Raw genomic sequence first — 23,306 nt, forward strand, 5'->3', positions numbered from 1 at the left:
GGTTCTAGTTACTAAGATTTACTATTTTACTAGCTTTCAATATATCCTCTAGATACTGGTACTTGTTTTGGTAGTTTGCAGGGAGATCTTGGTAGGAGTGGCAACCACCCAGAAGGGATTAATTCACAAGCATTTGGTTTAGAAGCAGTAAGCATGATTTCATTTTTTATACACAACAGATCTGGTTGATAATTGCTAATGATCAATTTAAACCTGAACTGGGTGGAGTTTGGTCAATGGGTATTTCTAGCAAGCAGAAATAATATTTCAAACACAAATGACCTTTCATTGACATACAACTACAGAAAGGGCTATTCTGTGCCTTTTGGGGCAGCATGGCAAAGTCTATGCAAAAAGAAAGCTTTATACAATGACAGAAGAAGAGTCACTTTTCCCCCCTAACAGATGGCACAGCTGGTGTCAAAGGTCATTAAACACTAGTAGATTCGCTGAGGTATGGTTGCTTGATGGAGGATTGGGAGGCCACACACACACACACATACATACAGGCACTCACAGGAAGATTCTAGAACAGCATTCATATCCTAGGTTACTTAAAGTGAAACATAAAAATAAAACAGGGGAAAAAATCACATTCTCAGCACTGGGCACTATAAATACATCTATGCATGTACATTTATGAAATGGAAAGATTGAGCAAAACGACATCAATACTTAGATTTGACAACATGGATTTTCTTTTCCTTTCTCCTTTTTCATTATGTAGAGTGGGGGAGGGGTGAGGAGCACTCCTCTCTCCACCCCAACCATGAAAACATTATCTACCTTTTTTTGTTATAGCATTCAAGTGAATGAATGACCTGTTGTACACCTGATTGGCTTGAGTTTCATCTCTATGCATTAGAATAAGACCCATCATTCATGAAAATGGCTAAAGAACCCATAGCAGTTTGAGGGAACCATCCTGAATGTTTACTGCCTTAATTCCCCAGGAGAGGCAGAAGAGTCTTTCCAAGCAGTTTCGAAGTTTGCATAAGTTTAGAAATAGAGAACTTTTCATTGATCAGAAGAGGTTCATTGTTTTCAACATGTGGAGAATATAGTATACCATATACATGTGGTGCTTTCCACTAGAGATATACAGATATGTATAAAGTATCTAAATGCACTCTATGCGAACATAGTTTTAACTCAATGAATGAGTTGGCATCCTGATAATCACTGATAGACAATCTAAGTGCTCAGTAATTGGTACCAATCCTGTAAGAGCTGTTGTACATTTCACATCACCCAAGTATCAGGGATCCTACAGAATCCCCACTTTTTTCTTCTTTCATGACGACACTGATTGTCACAGATCTTCTTTGTGCTTTTGCATAATGCCCATCCTGGATGTAACATAAGTTCACATACAAAACTTGGGACATCTGAAGAAACGCATGCTGGAATTACAGGCAGGACCCTATGACCATGCACAAATTATTCAGAATTGTTGTCTTCCAGACTGACATCAACATGCACCATTGAGTATCTTATTTGGTCCTGTACAGTGAGGGCTGGTAAGCAGCAGCTGCTACCGTGGTTGCTTCTGACAGAAGGATTTTACCTTCACAGATAAGAAGGAGCCCCGTACAAAATAAAGCAAAAACAGAACAAAACGAAAATGACCTTTCCCCACCAAACACCCTGCAAATCCGATCTTGTCTTTGCCATTTTGATGTGAAGCATTTTCCTTTGAATGATGCTCCTTTCCTCTCCTGGTATTTCATGTAACATTGTCTTTAAGGGAGACAGACTAGTGCCTGAGGGCTTTTCGTAACCAGTGGAAAAGTTCTTCTTTGTAATACTTTTGCCATCGAACATTGGCTTCCACAGTCTCCACAGCCCGGGAGAAGGATGCAGCTGCTACCCCATCATAGTTCTTTATGAAGTTTTTCAGCTGGAAAGATAATTTTATTTTATTTTAGATAAAAGTTCACTGATATTTTTTGTTTTTCCAATACCTAATTTTCCCCCTATAGCCTTCCCTCCCCTCCGAAAAAGCCACCAACATAACAAATATTTTTTTAAGATAGAAGGTAGAGGAGAAAAGAGGAAAAAAAAAACATCAGCAAAGCCAATTAATACATCAAAGAAAGCCTGACAATATTTCCAGTGTTTAACATTCATGGACCCTACCCCCTACAACACTGCAAAAGATGAGGGAGGTGTCTTCTCATATCTCTTCTTTGGGGCCAAAGGTATCCTTGTAATTCTGCAACATTCATTTTCATTGGTTTTTTGATAGTTGTTCTCAGAAAAATAATTTTTAATGGTAAATTTTTATGTTGTGAAAGCAATCTCATAGCCAACATGTATGAATCAGAATCCCTTAGGATCGGGGGAGAAGGAACACAATATGGCATATATTGCACTGCACTTGGAGTCAAGGAGATCTAGGTTCAATTCTTGTTTTATGCACTAACAGTGAGATCACCCCCACCCCCCACCTCCAGGTCATTGTACCCTTGTTGGCCTGTGGTTTTTCATCTGTACAGTACAGATGCTTAGTTCTATAACACTCACTTCTTAAGAGTATTGTGAGGATCCAATGAGATAAAGTATATTAAAGAACCTTGCAAATCATAAAGTGCCTTCTCAATGGCAGCTATTATTACAATTAAACCTCTATATTCATTAGAGGAGCGATGGAGATATACAAAGAGAGTAATATGATCAGGTCCTGGTCTGCGTGTTTCTTAGCTGCAGTTACTTTGAACAAGTCATTTAAATTTTTTGAGCCTTTTCCTCATCAGGGAAATGGGGAGGAGGATCTTGTGTTATCTCCCTCCCAGAGTTGTCATGAGGATAAAGTGAGGTAATGATTGTAAGAGTGCTGAGTAAACTGTAATGGGCTGTACAGATGTAAGATAGAATGCTTGTTAATGAGATGCGACATGATAACAGATCCTGCCAATTAGGTGTGACATGATTGGAGTTTGGGGACTTGTAAGGGAAAAAAAGAGAGGGGGGTAGAGCAATGTTTTCTGCTTAAGTAGCTCCTAATGCACCTATTTGTTTCCTGAACAAATATGAGAACAGACATATTGAATTTGTCATTGTGATGGTGGCAATAACTAATGACAACGAAAAAGGCATGACCAGGGTGGTTCAGGTGCTAGAAAGTACTCATTGAAGTAGGGGGAATAGCCTTAAGAGGATCTGTGGTGTCACCTTCTTCTCACTGACAGTCTGTTTCCTCCACATTTTTGGGGGACAGACTCCTGGTTCTTCTCCTTCTGCTCTGACCACTCCTCAGTTTGCTTTGTTGGAGACTGAGTGTGACTTCAATTCAATAAACATTTATTAGGTGACTGCTATGTGCGAGGCATGTGGCCAAGTGCGCAGTCATCCAGCTTATGCCTACTAACTATGGGTGTCCCACAGGGTTCTGTCCTGGGTCTTCTTCTCTTCTTCTTCTACACAACTTCACTTGGTGCTTTCATCAGCTTTGATAGATTCAGTTATCATCTCTATACTTATTTTCAAATCTATTTATCCAACCCTAACCTCTTTGATGAAATCCAGTCTCAAATCTCCAACTGCTTATTACACATATTGAACTGGATATCCAGTAGATATGTAAAACTCGACATGTCCAAAACAGAACTCATTATCTCTCGCCCTAACTTCCCTATAAGTGTAGAAGGCAACACCATCCTTCCAGTCCCTCAGGTTCATAGACTGTCTTCCTTGATTCTTCACTATCTTTAACCCCTATATCCAATCTGTGGCCAAAATCTGTCGATTTCACCTTTGTACCATCACTCAAACGTGCCCCACCTCTCTCCTCTGACACTTTCACCATCCTGGTGCAGGTCCTCATTTGCTTATACCTGCACTACTGCAATAACCTGCTGGTTTTTATGCCTGCCACGACTTTCTTCCAATCCATCTTTCATTCAGCTTCCAAAATAATTTTCCTGAAGCCCAGGGCCAGCCATGTCTCCTTCCTATTGAATAAACCCTAGTAATTCCCTATAACCTCCAAGATCAATACAAAATCATTTGTTTGGTGTTCAAAGCACTACATAAACTAACCTCCCCTGCCCTGTGTCTGTCTCTCTCTCTGTCTCTGTGTCTGTCTCTGTCTCTGTGTCTGTCTGTCTCTCTCTCTCTCTCTCTCTCTCTCTCACACACACACATCTTTCCAATCTTCTTAAATCTTACACCTCACGCACACATACACACACATTCTTTGATAGTAGCCTCCTTTCTGTTCCTTGAATTAGACATTTTCTCAGTTCTGGCCATTTTCATTGGATATACCCATGTGCTTGGAATGCCTTCTCACCTCAGCTTCACCTCATGTCTTTCCTGATTTCCATCAAGTCTGAGCTAAAAATCCTACCTTCTATAGGAAGTTCTCCCAATCCCACTTATTTCTAGTGCCTTCCCTCTGTTGATTACTTCCTATTTATCCTGAATATAGTTTGTACAGATTTGTTTGCCTGTTGACTCCTCTATTATATTGTGAGCTCCTTGAGGGCAGACATTTTGCCCTTCTTCGTATCCCTAGTATTATCACAGTGTCTGGCAAATTAGTAGGTGCTTAGTAAAAGCTTACTGACTGACTACTAGCACTATACTCCAGAGAGATCAAAGAAAAAAGACAAAGTGTCCTATGTACCCAAATATTTATATTGACACTTTTTAAAATGGCAAAGCACTGGAAATTAAGGGAGAGCCCATAATTCAGGAATAACTGAATAAATTACTCTAAGTGAATGTAAAAGAATACTATTGTACTACAAGAAATCTGAAAGGAGTGGTTTCAGTGAAACCTAGGAAGATTTTTGTGACTGAGGCAAAGTGAAATGGTCAGCCAAGGAAAACAATTTATATGACAACACTGTAAAAACAAACCATCCTGAAAGACTAAAGAACTCTGATCAAAGTAAGGACCAATTACGATTTCAGAAGACTGATGCTGAAGCAAACTGCCAACACCCTAACAGAAAAGTGATGTACTTACATTGCAGACTGAGCATATTTTCTTTGGACATGCCCAGTGGGGACATTTGTTTTGCTTGACTGAAAATTTGTTGCAAGAGTTTTGTTTTTCTTTTTTTCTCCCTTAGTGGTATAGAAGGCATAGGATGCACTAGTTGGTAGTACTGAGACTGGATCCATACATTGTGGAAAACATTTTGGAATTATGTGAGACAATCTAGCAAAGTGTTTATTGTCTTTGACCCAGTGATCCCACCACTCAGCAAATACTCCCAAGGAAATCAACTACTCAAAAATAGAAATAAAGTTTCTATGCCATTATTTCACAGAAATGTGTGTGTATATGTGTGGTGTAGTAGTAGTAGCAGCAGTAGTAGTAGTAGCAGCATGACTGGAAACAGAATGGTACCCATGGATTTAGAAATACCTGATAAAACTGTAGTGTGTAAACTGCACCATGAGAAATAACGAATATGAAGAATTCAGAGAAACATGAAAACTTTGTATGAAATGATGTAGAGTGAAGGAAAAAAGGCAGAACTAGGGAAGTATATATACACAATCATACCAAAAATTGGAATTAAAGCAACATTAAAGGCATCTGAACTTGGATCAAGTGCAATGACCAATTCTACTATCTGATCATTTCACCACTATCTTCGAACCCCAATTGAATCAACTCCAGTGGCCCTCTATTACCTCCAGTATCAAATATAAAATCCTGTGTTTGGCTTTTAAAGCCTTTCGTTATTTGGTCATTCACTTCTTTTCCATTCTTTTTAGACCTCAGCCAAGTCCATAAACTCTGCATTCCTATGACAATGTCCTTTTGCTCTTCTTCAAACACAACACTTCATCTCCCAATTCCAGGCATTTTCACGGGCAGTCCTCCATGGTTGGAACTCTCTCCCACCTCATCTCTGCCTCCTGACTTCCTTGGCTCCCTCTGAGCATCTGCTAAATCTTACCTTCTGCAACAAACCTTTCCTATGGTATCTCCATTTTATCCTGCCCAATATGTTTATATATAGTGATTTGCACGTTGTTTCCCCACTAAACTTGGAGCTTCTTAAAGGTAGGGACTGGTTTGGCTTTTCTTTGTATTCCTAGTGGTTAGCACAATAGTTGGTACACGTTAGGTGCTTAATAATCGTTTGTTGACTTGAGTAGTGTCAGAAGACAATTAACAATACATGTCTCTCTCCTGTTAAGGGATTGGGAGGACAAGAGATGATAATATATTTTTTTATAATTTGACAGGTACAGTCATAGTTTTGGTCAGTTATGTTTAACTAATTTCCATTGTTAAAATGGAAGATAATATGGGAGGTATTTCAAGATATGAGTATGATATTAAAAAGCATCGTTTTTAATAGAACTACTTGAAAATAATTTTTAAAAAGTTTGAACTCTGTACATCTGAAAAAAAATTCTCCCTGTTGCCCAAATTAAGGAATTAAATGAAGGGATTCTGGGCAAGTAGGGAAATGGAGTTATGGGTCAAAGGATAATACTCTTAAGAGGAGATAAGTTATTTGGATCAATCATTGTGCTAATCAGATTTCTAAAGAAACATGATCTGGTATAGACGAGGGACTTAAACATTGACTACAAAAAATGTTCTCAGCTTTGAAGGATTATTAAATTTCAAAGGCCACTCACTTGGTTATGGATTAGTGATAATTTATTTAAAGATTAAATCTTTGCCTCCCCATCCCCTTTTTTCCCCTATTTGTCTTAAGAAAATGACAACTAATTTTTATGTATGAAGCTAATAAAAAGAAATTTAATAGGGCTACTTGTACCAATGGAACTTCATTGCATATAATGTGTGGTGGGTACACGCTGACTATATGGATGGACAGTTATCTTTTGCTTATAGTCACTCATTTCCTTTTCCCATGAGACTATCTGCCTTCTCTCCTTCCCTTTTTTCATAAGTGGTCTGAACAGTGAGAGAAGTATAATGTAGTCCTCTGTCACAGAATAATATACCAAGACTAAGTCATTATTCAGTATTCTAGTATTTATGTTTTGGATGTCAATTTTCTTTTCTCTACAGTTTTATCTGCACTGCTTTTCTATTATAGATGTGTCAAAGTGCTGTGTACATTGGACAGTACATACTACCGTTAAGGCTGGTACAGGTTCATAAACTCAGAGCTGGAAGGGACCTAGACATCCACTAGTCACACCCCCACATTTTACAGATGAAGAAACTCAGCCTAGGCAAGTTAAGTGACTTGCCCAAGCTCATACCGGTAGTAGTTTTCAGAGGCGAGATTTTAATTCAGGTCCTATGACTGACTCTAGAACCTGGCCCCTTTCCACACTACCATACTGCTTCATGTGTTCACCAATGGAAATTTTGCTCAACCGCTCTTTTTTTGAAATTACCACAGAATGCTCACTATGAATGGTCACCTCACGAAACAAATACGTTATAGAAATGTGGTTGAATAATAGGATCATAGATCTAGAGATGGAAGGGTCCTCAGAGGATATCTAATCCAACCACTTCAATTTACAGATGAGACAAATGAGGCCTAAGTAGATTAAATTATTTACTCAAGGTCATAGAGGTAGTAAGTATTAGAAATGGGATTTCGACTTGGGTTTTTTGATGGTAGAGCCTGTCAGTGTTCTTTCATTTTATCGTGCTAATGGCTGTGATGGTTGGTTTATATATAAGTGAATAAACTATCAATTTAAGAAATGTGTTTTATCCACTATCTTAAAGTTCAGCAGATGGGGGCACTACCCAACCACCAACAGATCTTTGCCTCCTCGTAATAACTTTCCATAACAGTGCAGGTTATAGCTAAATGATTCTCTGGTCCCCAGATTACTGACTGCAATTAAAAATACTTTATTTAAATACAGAGAAAATTGAAGACAATCATTAATTAAATTGCTCTTTCTTTTTTCTTAAGGATATGAAAGAAATGCCTTCAACTTAGCTTCCTTTATTTTGAGGGGAAAAAAATCTCAAAAAAAGTGCAAATGCTTTCAAAACACAAATCCTTCAGGGTTGGGAACACACAGAGCAGGGATAAAAATTGAATTTCAAATCAGAGTAATCAGAGACTTGGATAGCTTAGATCAGGGTATGAAGGAATCTAAGTTGGTTTTACGTAAAAATCAATCCATAAGAATTTGCTAAGTGTTTACTCTATGCTAAGCACTGTGCCAAGGATTGAGGATAAAAAAGAAAAAAAGAAAAAGTAGTTCTAGTCCTTAAGGAAATATATTCTAGTGGGGGAGAAGAATATACATACAGAGTAGATGGAAAAGGACAGTGACTAGGAGCTTGGGTGAGGTTGATGAGCACCAAGAAAGGTCTCTTGCAGAAGGTGGAACTTGAGTTGGGTCTTAACAGAAGTCAGGAATTGTAAGTGGCAGAAGAAAAGAGGGAGATTATTCCAGGCATGGGGGCATCAAGTGCAAAGGTACAAAGATGGAAAATGAAGGGATATGTGAAAGGTAGCAAGTAGAACAGCAGGGCTAGAACGTAGAGTGCATGGAAAGGAGCGATATGTGAAAAATTGGAAAGGTACGAAGGGACTGTTGTGAAGAGCTATGAATACAAACACAGGAGTCTACATTTGATTCTTTAAGTATTTGGGAGCCACTGGGGTTTACTGAGGGTAAGGAAGTAACATAGTCAGGTAGATCCACCTATACTTTAGGAAAATAGCTTTGGCAGGTTTATGAGGGATAATGTAGAGTGAGGAATGAGTTAATATGGTCATATTTGTATGAGTGAGAGGTGATGAGACGAGACCCTAATTGGTAATCTCAAGAGTAGATAAAAGAGGTCAGGAGTAGATACAAGAGGACATATGCAAGAGATGTTGCGTAGAGGTAGAATAGAAAATATTTGACAATTGATGGGATATGTGGTGTGAGCAAGAGCAAGTAATCAAATATGACACTGAGGTTGTGGGCTTGGGTGGTTAGGCTAGTGGCACCCTCCAAAGTAATAAGGAAACTCATAAGGGCAGCTGATTTGGGAGGAAAGATGATTTTCATTTTGGACATGTTGGTTCAGTACATAGCTAAGGATCACTGAGGATCTAGAAAATATTGGTGTGTATGAGAAATGAAATTGTGATTAATTGCAGAGAGAGACACCAGCCTGACTCTGAGAGGTCAGTTCTTCTGTTGGTAAAACTTAAGAAGAGCATGGTTTATCATATTACCGGCTCTCAGTTATTTGTAGTCATGGAATGAGGGAAAGAGCAGAGATATTTGAATTCTACCTGTTTAGAAGATATTTGAAACATCCTCCCCAATGCACTTTTACTATGTACACTGCCAAGTAAAATTAAATAGTTAGAATTTTCAAAATTGTCCAATGAAGATAGGAGGAAGGGGAACAGGAGAGAGAGAGAGAGGGAGAGAGAGAGAGAGAGAGAGAGAGAGAGAGAGAGAGAGAGAGAGAGCGAGAGAAAGGGAAGAAGAAGGAGAAGGAGAAGGAGAAGGAGAGGGAGGAAGAAAACATTGATAACATAGATAATCCATGAACAGCCACAGGAAAACAAAGTCACTTTTGATTTGAAAAATCTCTTTTAAATCTAACAATTAAATTGTAAGTCCCCCAAATCAGCCAATTTTCTTCTTCTGAATTTCTAACCCAGTTGTATGGAATAGAGCCAACTTCCAAGTGTTGGCACCAAATCAATTTGTAATTGTCCCAAACAACGTGTTTTTCACAGAACAAATTGTTAATCTCAATTAGTAGTGTCAGACACACCCCCTTCAACACAGACAGACAAATCCATTTGGCTTAAAGATTATGGGAAGAGAACTGAGTTATTCACATATGCAGGGATCTCTCCTATAGGTGGCTAATTCTATGGGAACAATAATGATTTACATTTAAGTAGCACATTAAGGGCCTCCACCACTGCTCCATGAGGTAAACAGTGAAAATAGTATTAGCCCCATTTTAGAGATGAGAAAATTGAAGCTCAGAGAGTAAGTGACTTGTCCTACATCACACAGCTACTAAATGAAGGAACTAGAAGTTTTTTTTTCTTTTTGCCTCTGAGCAAAGCTATATACATACAATATTCAACGTAATATTTTATGACTATAACTATAAATTATATAGATATAATTTATATATAATCATAAGCTATATGTATAATCTGTCTTTACCTATATCTATCCATCTATCACCTATATACATAATCTAACCTTTACTACTAGTCCACAATAGATATCACAGAATCTCTGAGAATATCAAAATTGGAAAGGACTTGAGGTCATTGAGTCCAACCTCTACTGACATAAGGATCTTTGCCTACCACATATACAACAAGTTGTCATCAGCCACTTGTTAAAGACATTTATTAAAGGATAGGGAGGAGGAGGTCACCAAGACCTGAGGAAGCCATTGCCCTTTGGATAACTTACTATTAGGAAGTTTTTCTTTACGTTTAGCCTAATTTACTTCTCTCTAGTTTCTCCTCATTGTACCTAGTTTTGTTTTCTGGGGACAAACATACATAAGCTAAAAACTTTTTCAAGTGCTTGTCTTTTTAAATACTCAAAGAAATTTATTATTCCCCCTCCGAAAGCCTTGTTCTAGCTAAATGTCTCCAGTTCCTTCAACTAGTTCTCATGCAACATGACCTTGAGGCCTTTAACTGCCCAGGTTGTCTTCCTCTGAGTAGGTTATCAATATTTCCTAAACTATGGTGCCCTGGCATGAACTCAATATTTCAAATATGGTGTGTGACCATCATCTCCCTAGTTTTGGACATCTGGCTCTCTACACAGCTGGTCTGCTTTAATTTATTCGACTACCACATTGTACTCTCCGGTGCTTCGGACATTAGTGTTTGGTGTTGAGAAAGCCACATTTGCCAATTCCATCCCCAGGTGATCCAGTTAATTACACGAGAGTCCATATCAATGGATGCTATCCTACACTTATGCTGTGCTCTGCCCCCAACTTTGGTCTCAAGGAGAAGGAATGAAAAAGGACAGATTGAACAGTTAAACATATCCCTACTACTGAAAAAGGAAAACTCAAAACCTACAATGTTTTAATTATGATGCAATAGCAGCATATATACGTGTATATATATATATATATATATATATATATATATATATATGTTTGTGTGTGTGTGTGTATATATATATATATACACACACCACCCATTACCTACCTATCTGTGAGTCTTTTATGGGTAAAGACTTAATTATAGGTACCTGTTGGCTTACTTGAAAGGACCAAGCCATGTCAATTGACACTGCAATTTTTCTCATTGATAACATAGATAAGGCAAAGAAAATAGAGCTAGTGGGATGAAAATATTTATTTCACAGTAAAATTATATTATTTCATAATTATTTTTTGAGCAGCTAGGTGGCACAGTAGATTGAGTGACAGGCCTGAAGTCAGGAAGACTCATCTTTCTGAATTCAAATCTGCCCTCAGATATTTACTAGCTGTGTGACCCTGGGCAGGTCACTTAACCTTGTTTGCCTCAGTTTCTTCATCTGCAAAATGGGCTGGAGAAGGAAATGGCAAACCACTCCAGTACCTTTGCTAAGAAAACACCAAATGGGGTCACAAAGTCTGAAACAACTGAACAAAAAAAATTATTATTTGGATTTAAATGTGTCCAGATAGAATACATTATAGTAATTTTTTTTTGGAAATGCATCAATACTTGGTCCTTCTAATGTTAAAGTTATATTGATCAAATCCTTTCATCTGTTTTGTATTGATTCCTGATTACTTTTAGCAAGGGAAGAGGTTTGTAGGCAAAATTCTCCCCTCTACTTTCTATTATCTATCTACCTATCATCAGATTGTGGCTTAGTTGTTATAAGTCTTTAAGCTTTCATCAGTGACCTAGGGAATGATTGCTGGAGTTTACAGGTCCTTTGTTTACTCTATCATGGATGTTAAGATCTGCTCCGAATAAAGCATCCCCCTGCCAATGAGAAAGTGAAGGTGTGAACTTCCTTTCTCGGGCACTGGGTCAGTGTACAGGAAAAGCCTTTTAAACTCAAATATTAAATTGCATTTCCCATTCCCCAGGGGTGTAAGCCAGAGCAGGAGCAGACTTAGGGAGAGCAGAAAGCTCTGCTCCCACTACTACTCAGTGAGAGAGAATGCTGAGCTGGGGTATTAGGATGGAGCTGAGCAGGCTAATTCCAGTAGAGAAAATAGTTGAAAATAGATGCTTAAAAAAAATCTCTGAGGCTGAACATCAGCATGATTTATATTCAGTTTTTCTTGTTATTGATTCCTAAGATGTTGACACACCCATATTTAAATGTAGTGATATCGACAGAAATTGGACCTGAGATTTTATTGGGAACTTCCAGGTGAAGAAATTTGCTCTACCAGTCCATGTTGGAAACTTCTTTGTAATTTATAGTCTTCAAGAGTTTCTAGAGCTTTGGGAGGTGAAATCATTAGCCTAGGGGCCAATATATGTAAGAGGTGAGACTTGAATTCGGGTGCCCATAGCTTCAAGGAGAGTGGCCTCGAGGCCACAGGTGCCTGACCCATGAACTATCCTATGTTAGCTCTCACATTTAAGTATAGGTACAAAAGTTCAATCAAAGCAAACTGGTGATTTGGGGATTATACACACTATAGTTTCCCCCTCTTTTAGTACTGATAATTGAGATTTACAGAAGTAGGGAACTGCCAGTGTGCTATTTCCACTACTGGAGCAAGTTGCAAGCTTGGAGTCTTTCTTGCCTGGCACTCAGAGATGATAAGTGACTTACTTACTGTCACAAAGTTAATTAGTTGGTAGGATTTGAACTCAGATCTTATTTATTCCAACTCAAGCACTCCATCCACTTTGCCATAGTACCTGGATAGAATTCATTTTTAACTTTTTTAAAAAAAATTAAAAAAAAACTATTACAAATATTGATGCTTTTCAGGTATGAACTTGTAAATAATTATCTGAGAAAAGGGCTTCAGTTTTACTTTTGGTTTTTATAGGTTTCTTTCTTTAAAACACAATAAGAATTAGTTTTCTGGGAAGAAGGAGAAGAAAGGTCTTAGAAGCATAAAGAAACATTTGAAAATATTTACCTCACTGAGTTCACCTTCTGTATTAAGAAATTCTGTGACTCCACTGATAAGCTTGGAATTCATAAATAGAGCTTCTCCATATCTCCAAGAAAAGAAAAAGAAATATTTCAACATCAGTGGATGCAATGACTTCAGAAATGTCAGGAAAAATCTTAATAATCCCATGGAAGGGTTCCTCTGCCCAAATTCCCCACCCTCATCCCCCACTTCTGGCTGATGCCCGCTAGGTCTCGGTCAATATTTTTTATTCCTTTATTCCTTCACTTATAAGGTGAAGGGACTCTCACTGTCCAGCTGCTAGGCATGGGAATATTCTTCAAAGGAAACTCCTTGGCTTTCAAGTTAAAATTAAACTTGAAGTGCTGAAATGAAGTTGTACAATTCTCCCAAGTCAGTCCTTAAAGAGGAAAACCTTAAAGCTTTTGAACATTAAAGTAGTCCAGCTGCCTGCAACCAGGGTTCAGCTGGAGAATGAAAGGGCCAGCATCTATATGATTTTTGTCTTTGCCGGTCATTATTTTTGCTAGTCTCCAGATCAAAATGTTTGTATTATCAAAGCAAACCAACCTCCCCTTTACTACTGCTGACAACAGTAGCTTCTAGTTTTTGGATTTCAAAATAAACTAAGAAGACAACTTAGAAAGGGATATGTTAATGAATACATTTCCTGTTTCAACATTTTAGTTAGGTTGAATATTAAGACCTTTGCCAAATAAGACTTTTCTTTAGAGGAAGGCAGGTAGTTCTATCTATGTCTTGAGTCTTCTATGCCTGAAATGATCTCCCTCCTTACGGTCACCTCTTAGAATCCCTGGCTGTCTTCAAGATTCAGTTCAAATACTTCTTTCAGTAGAAAGTCTTTCTTAGTCTCCCAACTCTGATCTTCACCTTGGCTTACTCCAATGGTTAGAGACTTCCTCTCCAAGGTTATCTTCTCTCTCCTCTATGTGAAGCTTATATTTATTTCCATGCTTTCTTCTACCATCAGAATTTAAACTCCCTGAGGACAAGGTCTTCTTTTTTGGGGGGGGAAATCTCTTTTTTTTGCAAACCCAGCTTTCAGTACAGTGGGTCTGACACATAGTAAGTACTAAATAAATGCTTGTCCATTGATTCTAATACTTGTCATTATGCCATCAGTCAAATCTCTTAAGGGACTTTTTACAAAATCAGAAAAGCCCTATTTTATGCGGTCAGCTAACATGGTTGCAAAACAAATTTCCATTGAGGTGTATATTCCAAATGAAAAGGTAAAAGAGTTCTGTTATCTTAGAGCCCAGGATCTCTTCAAACACATCAGAAGTGTAAGAAAGCGGTAATGCCCGAACTCTGTGTTACAAGACATGTCTGTACACTCCCATTTCCCCCCGCACTCAGGGCAAAACACCCAAGAAAATTAACAATAGCCTATGTGCCCAAAGGGAATCAGAATAGAACCAATTTAGAGAGTGATAAGGGCAGCTAGAAGATGAAGTGGAAAGAATGCTAGGCCTGGAGTCAGGATAACCTGAGTTCAAATTTGACCTCAAACATATAAACTGGGCAAGTCACTTTACCCTGTTTGCCTCAGTTTCCTCATCCGTAAAATGAGCTGGAGAAGGAAATGGCAAACCTCTCCAGTATCTTTGCCAAGAAAACCCCTAATGGAGTCCCAAGGGTCAGGCACAACAAACAACTGAACAAAAAACAAAAAGAGAGCGATTTAATGACTTTGAAAAAGGCAGTTTTATATCCTCGTCGCTGGAATCTCACTGGTATATGGAGGACAGGTAGAGACATATTTACTTAAGTCTGCAGATGTATGAAGCAATAGAAAGAAGCCTAAGGGCATCAGCCCAGGTAAACTTGAAGACCATTAAGCCATAACTTTTTTAGCCCTAGACTTATTCAGTCTTTCCATAGAACCAATCATCATAATCCATAAAGAATAGGTACCAAATGGTATTTAATTCAATACAAAGATGTTAAAAATGATTTTGCTAGGCTATTGTTAATAAAAATCCTACATCTACTTTATATGTAAATAAACTAATGCTTTGTATAATATAATCCATGAGGTCCATGCTATAGCCTTGACCATCTTATAAGTGAAATGTGTCTCACACTAGGATACTTTTAGATGCTCTATTAGCAACAATACTAAACCATGGCTTGAACCTATGTGTAATACTGAATTCTAATCTACAGAAAAAAGCATTAGCAAGAAGTTCTAGTGCTTTTTTTTTTGTCATAAAGACTTTGCCTCTTTGGCACTGTGGTGATGCCTCTGGATTCCTAAATAATGTTTTGAAATTCATAAAATACATAGGATTATGAAAGAAATAAGTTATACTGAAATACTAAATATATTTATATATGTCACCTATGACATAATATAATTTATAATTTTTGTAAATTTATGAATATAATTTATGTATTCATATATATATGTTTAAAAAACAAGTTCATAGACTTTAGATTAAGAACCCCTGTTCCTTGTGTATTAATAGGAGCCTAATTTGAAATAATTTTATATTTGAATGTATATCATTCCCCATGTATCTCCTAGATACATGGAATCTTTCAAGTACTAAAGTTGCCAACCACTCCGGGTTCTACACTGAAAATGCAGATAAGAAAACCTATAGTCCAGGAGTATAAATACTTTCATTTGACAGTGAGATGTCAGTATGTCCAAGAGTGCATTAAGACAAACTAACACATCTTCTTGGAAAAGACCTCTTATGTTCAAGGTGCTGATAAAGATGTACTTAAATATTATGAAACTTGGAAGACATTTCTTTTTTTTTCTTTTCTTTTTTTTTTAGAAAGTAAACAACTCTTTCTCTAGACAGTCCTGGGACAATTAAATTGAGGAGGGAAATAATTGCTCTCAGATAATTCTTATCCTTCTATCCAGTATTTACATGCTTGATTATAAATTCAGTTTTAAAGCACCACAGAGATAATCACTGCATTAAATTAACATTTATTACAAAATATTCAAATATTTAATAAAATCAAACACATGGGACTAAAGAACTCTCACCATGAAACAAGGAGCCCCTAGAGGGAATATAACTGTGTCTAGAAACCTGAAAAATTGTGTAGGCTCCCTTAACCACAAAACTATCTATTTCATGTGTTGCCAGCTGGTAGTTTTTAAAGATATTCAATAGGGTTATGGGATAATTTATTTAATGCTGGAAGGAACCATAGAGCCAATTCCCTCATTTTACAGTTAAGAAAACTGAAGCACAGAAAGGTGAAGGAATTTTCTTAAGGTCACATAGCTAGTGTCTAAGGTAAAATTTGAACGTAGGTCTTCATGACTCCCGGTCTGTCCCTCAATGCACTATACCATATGTCCTCCCAATAATCTTTCCTAGATAATTAAAATTTTGTCCATTTATTATAATACCTGCATACTTCCTTTATGTTCAGTCATTTCAGTTATGTCTGACTTAGGGTACTGCAAATAATTCCAAGTTTCAAGGAGGTAGATCCTAAAGCTTTGTTTGATCCAGCCAGAAGCCCCTCTTTTGGCTTTTGGCTACCTCAGAAAAAGTTGAGTCTCAACCCATTGTGGACCGCCATCCATATATTTATTCAGGTATGAAAATGTTATCTATATTTCTACCTGGTATTTAATATCTTCCATTTATCTCTGAAAAACTTCCACGCAAGATCTCTGCCATGTGGATTTCGAGCTACGTGGATTATGACATCAATTGCATCCTGGTCCAATACCACCTCAGAATTCAATGATAGATTCAGAAGCCTTTAAATAGAAAATGAAGGTAGGAAGATAGAAATGATTTTTAGTCAGTTGTTATTTTTTAATCTGAGACAAACTTGTTTTAAAAAAGCATAATTGAATTTGTCACATTCTTCAAAGAGGAGTCTAAGGTCAAGGGAGTCAGACTAACATTATTTAATAAGAAATAAATTAACTGAATTAAAATTGAATTAAAAAAAACTACTAGGCCGTATTGACTTGGCCTAGAGACTTTACGCATGACATCTTTGAACTACATGGCTTTTCAGAACTATTCTTTATTCATTGCTATTTATTTGATCATTTCAAAAGAATTTTTTTTTAGTGTTCCTAAGGTGGAGTCCTTGCCTTTATAAAATGAAAGTTGTGGCCATAATTGTTTCCCTTAATTTAACTGGCTGATGTTTCTTTAGCACTTAAAGTCTCCATGATTTTTGTCAGTACTCCTCCTAAACCTTCTATGCCCAACTGGACTATTTTGGGGAGATGCTGGGTACCAAAAACAATGGTCAACTCTGATAAAGAGCCTCACTGAATGTAGCTAGGCTGATCCTCTGCTTAAGAGATAAGTATAGCACTCGATTTTCTAGTTTTCAGGACTTGTCAGAGGAACCACTCAACTAACAGATTCCTTGAGGATCCAAGGCATCCTGTTGGCCAGGAGGGGACATTAGACAGGGACTTTGGTCAAGGATAGTAATATGACCACATACATATTTAAGGAATTGAAATGACCCACCGATTTAATAAGTTTCTGTCATCACTACAAGTTAAAGCTTCCAGTAATATTTTCTTCTCAGATACTGCAGTCGTGGAGTGGAATTTCATCCAGATGAACTCCCAGACATCTTCATCTAATAGTGAAACTCCCGTACAATAGACGATGTCTCTGACATTTAGAGGTATTCTAAAGAAGTAACACAGAGTGGTGTTCTATTAACAAAGCTTTACAATCTGACAATACAGAAATCTCTTTTCCAGTCATTGTGTAAGATGGAATATAATCTTTAAAATGAAAGTCACCTGAGAATGAGGTCTTACCTGAAACAATGCATTATCTAAGCCATGGAGCCTGGAATAAAGTACAGGACAGGGACTGGATCTGTGATTTCTTTGTTATAGGGAACTCCCAGGTAGGGAAACTCCTACCAATGCTGGTTGGTACCTTCTCCACTACTTACACTTTTAGAGAGTTACCTAGAGTACTGGGAACCTAAATTATTTGTCCAGAGTCACACAGCCAATATGTGTTAGAGGTGAAACATGAACCCAGGTCTTCCTGGCTACAAGACTACTGTTTATTCCATTACTCCACACTGTCTCTTGGCACACAGTTGGTGCTTAATAAATGTCTCTTGGTTAACAGTAATGGGTGCTCTAGAATATTTACTGAATAAATGAGATTATTTTTTTTCCTTATGCTATTTGTAATCCTTGGTTCAAATGTCACCTCAAACACTTACTAGCTGTGTGACCCTGGGCAAGTCACTTAATCTCTGTTTGCCTCTTCCATAAAATAGAAATAATAATTGCATTTACCTCCCAGGATTGTTGTGAGGATAAAATAGGACAATATTTAAAAAGCACTTGGCTACCGCCTAGCATACTGAGGTGTCATGTAAATGCTAGTTATTTATGTAATAATAATAATAACAATAATTGTTGTTGTTGATGATGATTTTCAGCTCATATACTACCTGCTACAAGGCCTTGTCTGATCCTTTCCCTCACCGCCACCCCTTTCCTGCCCTCCCCACATTGGTAATATTCTCCCTTCCACTGCTTAAATTATTCTGTATTTACTGCATTCCTATTTTGTATTGTATATGCCGATTATTCTCTATAGAATGCAAGCTTCTTGAAGGCAAGAGCTATTTCATTTTTGTCTTTGAATCACCAGTACTTGCCATAGTACATACATAGGTACCATATTGCATAGGCATTTTAAATTAACCATTTAAATTAATGAATTTAATGAAAAGATATTTTTTCTGCCTCCAATTTTGGAATTTCATGTAAATTTCTTCTTAAAATAAGTCAAGATGTAAAAAATAAATAAATGCCTCAGGAAGGATCAGGATGATTTAATTCATATTTGCCACCATCCATAAAGGATACACTTGCCAGAGGTTCCACTATCACGCATGGTAGTTCTGAGAATGACAAGAAACCACTAGCCGAAAGGATTGCTTGCTTAATTAAGCAAAAATTGGAAATCTCTCAAAAACTAGAGGATAATTCATTCTACAAATGACTGAGCATATAGAGCTCTATCACTCAGCTTATTAACAGATATACTGTATTAGCAGTAGCAGAACATTTGGATGCTGTGAAGGAAGCAGGCAGTATTTTTCATTCTCTTCCATTGAACCTGCCACTAAATAAAGCTGACTAATTTTAGGATTGGTGTTAGTGAATTCTTTTACTGGTTTATTGTCGTTGGGGATATTAGCCAATTGGGGGTTTCAATGCTTTCCCCCAATTGGCCCCACTGGTTTTTCCTCTTAACCGAATTTTCTTAGATACCCCACAGTTCCTAAACGCAATTATTTTTTTTTCTCAAAGAACATTCTATTGCAAAAAATTGTAAAGACTTTGTACAGATTTTGTAAAGAAATGCACTTCTGCTTTGCTAAACACTTGCTAACCTATTATTAAAACATCTTTGTTGCATTTATATTTTGGCTAATAACAAAGAGAAAACACTTTCTCTGGGTTAAAGGAAGCCAATATCCCTTCTGAAAAGCAAGAATTACATGTGAGGTTAAGTCTCTTGCCACTGGTAAAGAAGAAACTACAGAACAAGAGAGAGTGACTCGACACCCATCAGTGAAACTGTCTTTATCTTGATGTCTGTAGGGGGATCTTTTTCGTGCATAATGAAATAGAAACAAGACCAGAATACTGTGATAGCAAAACTAATAGCAGTTACAAGGCACATTAATGTTTGCAAAACACTTAACATATATTGTATATATGTAAGTATATTTACATACATTGCAAAGCACTTTGCATATATTGCAAAACACTTTACACATACTATCCTATCTTATCCTTTGAGCTAAGTGGCATTATTATCACCTCTGTTTTACAAATGAGGAAACTGAGGCTAAAAAGTTTGAGTGACTTGCCCAGGTTAACCTAAATAGTGAACGTTTGGGCGATTTCAGCTTGGGTTTTCCTCAGATCCAGCATCCACTGAGCCATGTAACTGCCCTGAATTTATATGCACGATTAATTCCAGTCTGTAGAGTAGTAAGAATGCAGAGAAGTTGGCAGTGTCAACTGGGAAAAAATACTAAAAATCAGGCTTTCCCCAAAGAGTGGAAGTTATAATTCCTTTGTTTTCATAAATGCTTTGTACGACTGGCAGGCAGAAGGGGGAGAAAGGGGATTACTTGGTCTTTGCTGACAGATATGGATGGTGCATTTAGAATTAACCAACAACCTAATATTGCAGATGAGGAAACTGAGGTTAGTAGAAGTTGAAGAATTTTCCCAAGGTCATTTTCCTTGTCATATTATGGGATGAAAATGAAAATGAAAATCTGTGGTCTATTTTGAAGCAACATTAAGATCCTAGAAGTGGTTTTAGTCCATGAGCACCAAGGGACATCATCCCTGACTCACAGAATCCCTGGCCTGTAATCTTCAGGGCATCTCGTCCAGTCCACCCAACCTTCACCTGAACAAAAATCCCTCAACATCACAGATCACAGATTTATATCTGAAAAGGACCTTAAAGATCACTGAAGTCCAATCCTCTTAATTCACAGATTAGGAAACTGAGACTGAGTGAGGTAAAGTGACTTTCTTAGGATGGCACAGTACAGCCTCTGAAGCAGGATTCAAACCCAAATCATCCTTATATTATCAGCATTCTGTTGACTATACCACATTGCCTCTAGCCCAACATAATAATAACATCACAAATAGTTTATGGTGTTTAAAGGCACCATATAAAGCATATTAATAAAGCACAGATAAAGCACCATCACCATTTCATATATAGTTGAGGAAACTGAACCTCCAAAATGTTAGGCAACTTATCCATGGCCACACAGCTACTAAGTGTTAGAGACAGGATTTAAGCTCAAATGTTCTGGACTCCAGGTTCAGTTCCCAGTCAACCACTGCTTTCCAAACCTTCCCAACATATCCAACAAATGATCACCTACCCTTTGTTTAAGAATGATAATATCATTAATGATAATCATTAATATGGTGCTTTAAAGTTTGTGAAACACTTCACACAAATAAATCATCTCATCTGAAGATCTCCATTGAGCGAATACCCACTACCTTATAAGACTGTCCATTCTACACTAATTATTAGGAAGTTTTTCCTTATGCCATGCCTAAATTGTCCTCTTTGAAGTTACTACATAGATTTCTTGGACTGTGTCCATGAAACAAGAGAATAAACTAGTTTTCCATATGCTGTCTTTGAGGTCTTATGCCACTTCCTCTTAAGTCATCTCTTTTTGTGGTTATACAACTTTGATTCCTTCAACCAGTCTTCATTTGGAAAGACCTGAAAGTCCTTTGCCATCTTGGTTGCAACCCCCTCTGGATGTTTCCAACTTATCAATATCCTTCCCAGATGGCTCCAGAGAAGAACGTGAGAGTGGTGACTTTGCACAGCCCTCCCTCACTTAAATCCAATTCACTTGTGTGTCATGGCATCACCTCTATAACGTTATGGTCCTCTTTGAGAATGAAGGACAAATGACAATTCTTAAAATGTGGTTCACAAAAAGGAACACAACCCTTCTGATGTGGTGTAATTCTATTATACCCCTAAATATTACATTAAATTTCTCAGGCCTAAGTTCAGTTCACTAAAATTTTGAGTTCTTTATCAGATCAAACAAACGCATTTATTAAACACCTACTACATGCCAGACACTGTGCATATAAAGACAAAAATATAAAAGAACTTGACCTCAGAGAGCTCTGATCTGACAGTGTGAAATAAAATGTACATATATTTGGCACTTAGCAAACAAAGTACCTGGCACATAGTAGGTGTTAAATAAATGACTGTTGATTTGCATATTGTTGTTATTATTCAGTCATTTCAGCCGTGTCCCACTCTTCATGACCCCATCTGGGGTTTTCTTGACAGATATACTGGAGGGGTTTGCCATTTCCTCCTGCAGCTCATTTTACAGATGAGGAAGTTGAAGTAAACAGGATTAAGTGACTTGCCCAGGGTCACAGAACTCGTAAATGTCTAAAACTGGATTTGAACTCAAGATTTGACTCCAGGCCCAGTACCCTATCCACTGTGCCACCTAGTTGCATATGTATACACACACACATATATACAAATATATATATATATATATATATATATATATATGTATACACACATACACACCAAATATACTTCGTGCGAATAGAACCAGTAGCTGATGAAATAAGGAAAGGCCTGGAATAACTTTTGAAGGAGAGTAGTGATTTTAAGAGGAAGAGGTCTGGAGGAGTTCACTCCAGGCATGGCGATGGCCTGCATAAGGCACAACAATTGAAGACGGAATATTGCATGTGAGGGACAGCAAGAAGACCAATATGGATAGAACATCAAGTTCTGAAGGGATGTAAACTATAATAAACCTGGAGAGGTAGGTAGGGTGGAGTTAGACTGCTAAAACCTAAATGCCAATGAGCAAAGTATGTATTTTGTCCTAGATGTAACGGAGAGATGCTGGAGTTTACTGAGCATAGGAGTAGCATAGTCAGACCTGCACTTTAGGAACATCACCTTGACAGATGAACTTTTATTTAGCCATGTCTTCCTATACTGTCCTTGTGAAGTTGAGTGAATTCAAGTGTAAGTCTTGGCACTTAGCCTTATTAAATTTCGCCTTAGTCGATTTGGCCCAGTGTTCTAGCCTGTCAAGATGGATTTGGATCTTCCTTTTGTCATCCATTATGAAAGCTGGCTGTCCCAGTTTATTGTCTCCTGGAAACTTAACGAGCATACAATTTATGCCCTTGTCCAAGTCACTGACAAAAATGTTGATTTCCCAGTAATTCTGAAATGGCAATGCAACACTTCTTGTAAAGAATTCTACTGGAATTAATATACTTCTCAGAGGAACTATGAATACACAATTCAACTTACCAATGTTCTATGTCTTGAATATTATGGCTTAATCAAACCAAAACAGGGAACTTCTTTATTCACACTGATTAGAAAATTAATTTCCAAAATTAGGTATTAGCATCCTCTCTCTTTCCATATAATACAGACATATATATGAATATATATATATATATACACACACACATACATATATGTGTATTTGCTAGAATATATTTTGTTAAATTACTGTGTTTTTAACATTACTCTTTCTTCTCTCTCATGCTGTGTAACCAATCATTTTCCAAGTCAACTTGATTACATCTTGGTGTTATCTTTCTTACTGTGTACAACTTTCCACTCATATGATACCATTCTAGTTCAAAACCTCTTATTTTTTCACATGCAAAAAATATGTACTAGGGTTT

General features: G+C 37.4%; 1 protein-coding gene across 1 annotated transcript in view; it reads right to left on the reverse strand.

Moving 5' to 3' along the window:
- Positions 1-760: 760 nt before the first annotated feature.
- Positions 761-23,306, reverse strand: part of TRHDE (thyrotropin releasing hormone degrading enzyme) — a 245,548-nt gene continuing 223,002 nt past the window's right edge. The window contains exons 13-16 of the mRNA XM_036758545.1: positions 17,530-17,697; positions 16,653-16,793; positions 13,034-13,115; positions 761-1,900 (exon numbers count right to left, since the gene is read on the reverse strand). Coding sequence (XP_036614440.1) covers positions 1,757-1,900; positions 13,034-13,115; positions 16,653-16,793; positions 17,530-17,697 — 535 coding nt within the window. The 3' untranslated portion in view covers positions 761-1,756. The remainder of the gene's footprint in view (positions 1,901-13,033; positions 13,116-16,652; positions 16,794-17,529; positions 17,698-23,306) is intronic.

The sequence above is a fragment of the Trichosurus vulpecula genome, chromosome 5 (genome assembly GCF_011100635.1).
Source record: "Trichosurus vulpecula isolate mTriVul1 chromosome 5, mTriVul1.pri, whole genome shotgun sequence".
Classification (NCBI taxonomy): domain Eukaryota; kingdom Metazoa; phylum Chordata; class Mammalia; order Diprotodontia; family Phalangeridae; genus Trichosurus; species Trichosurus vulpecula.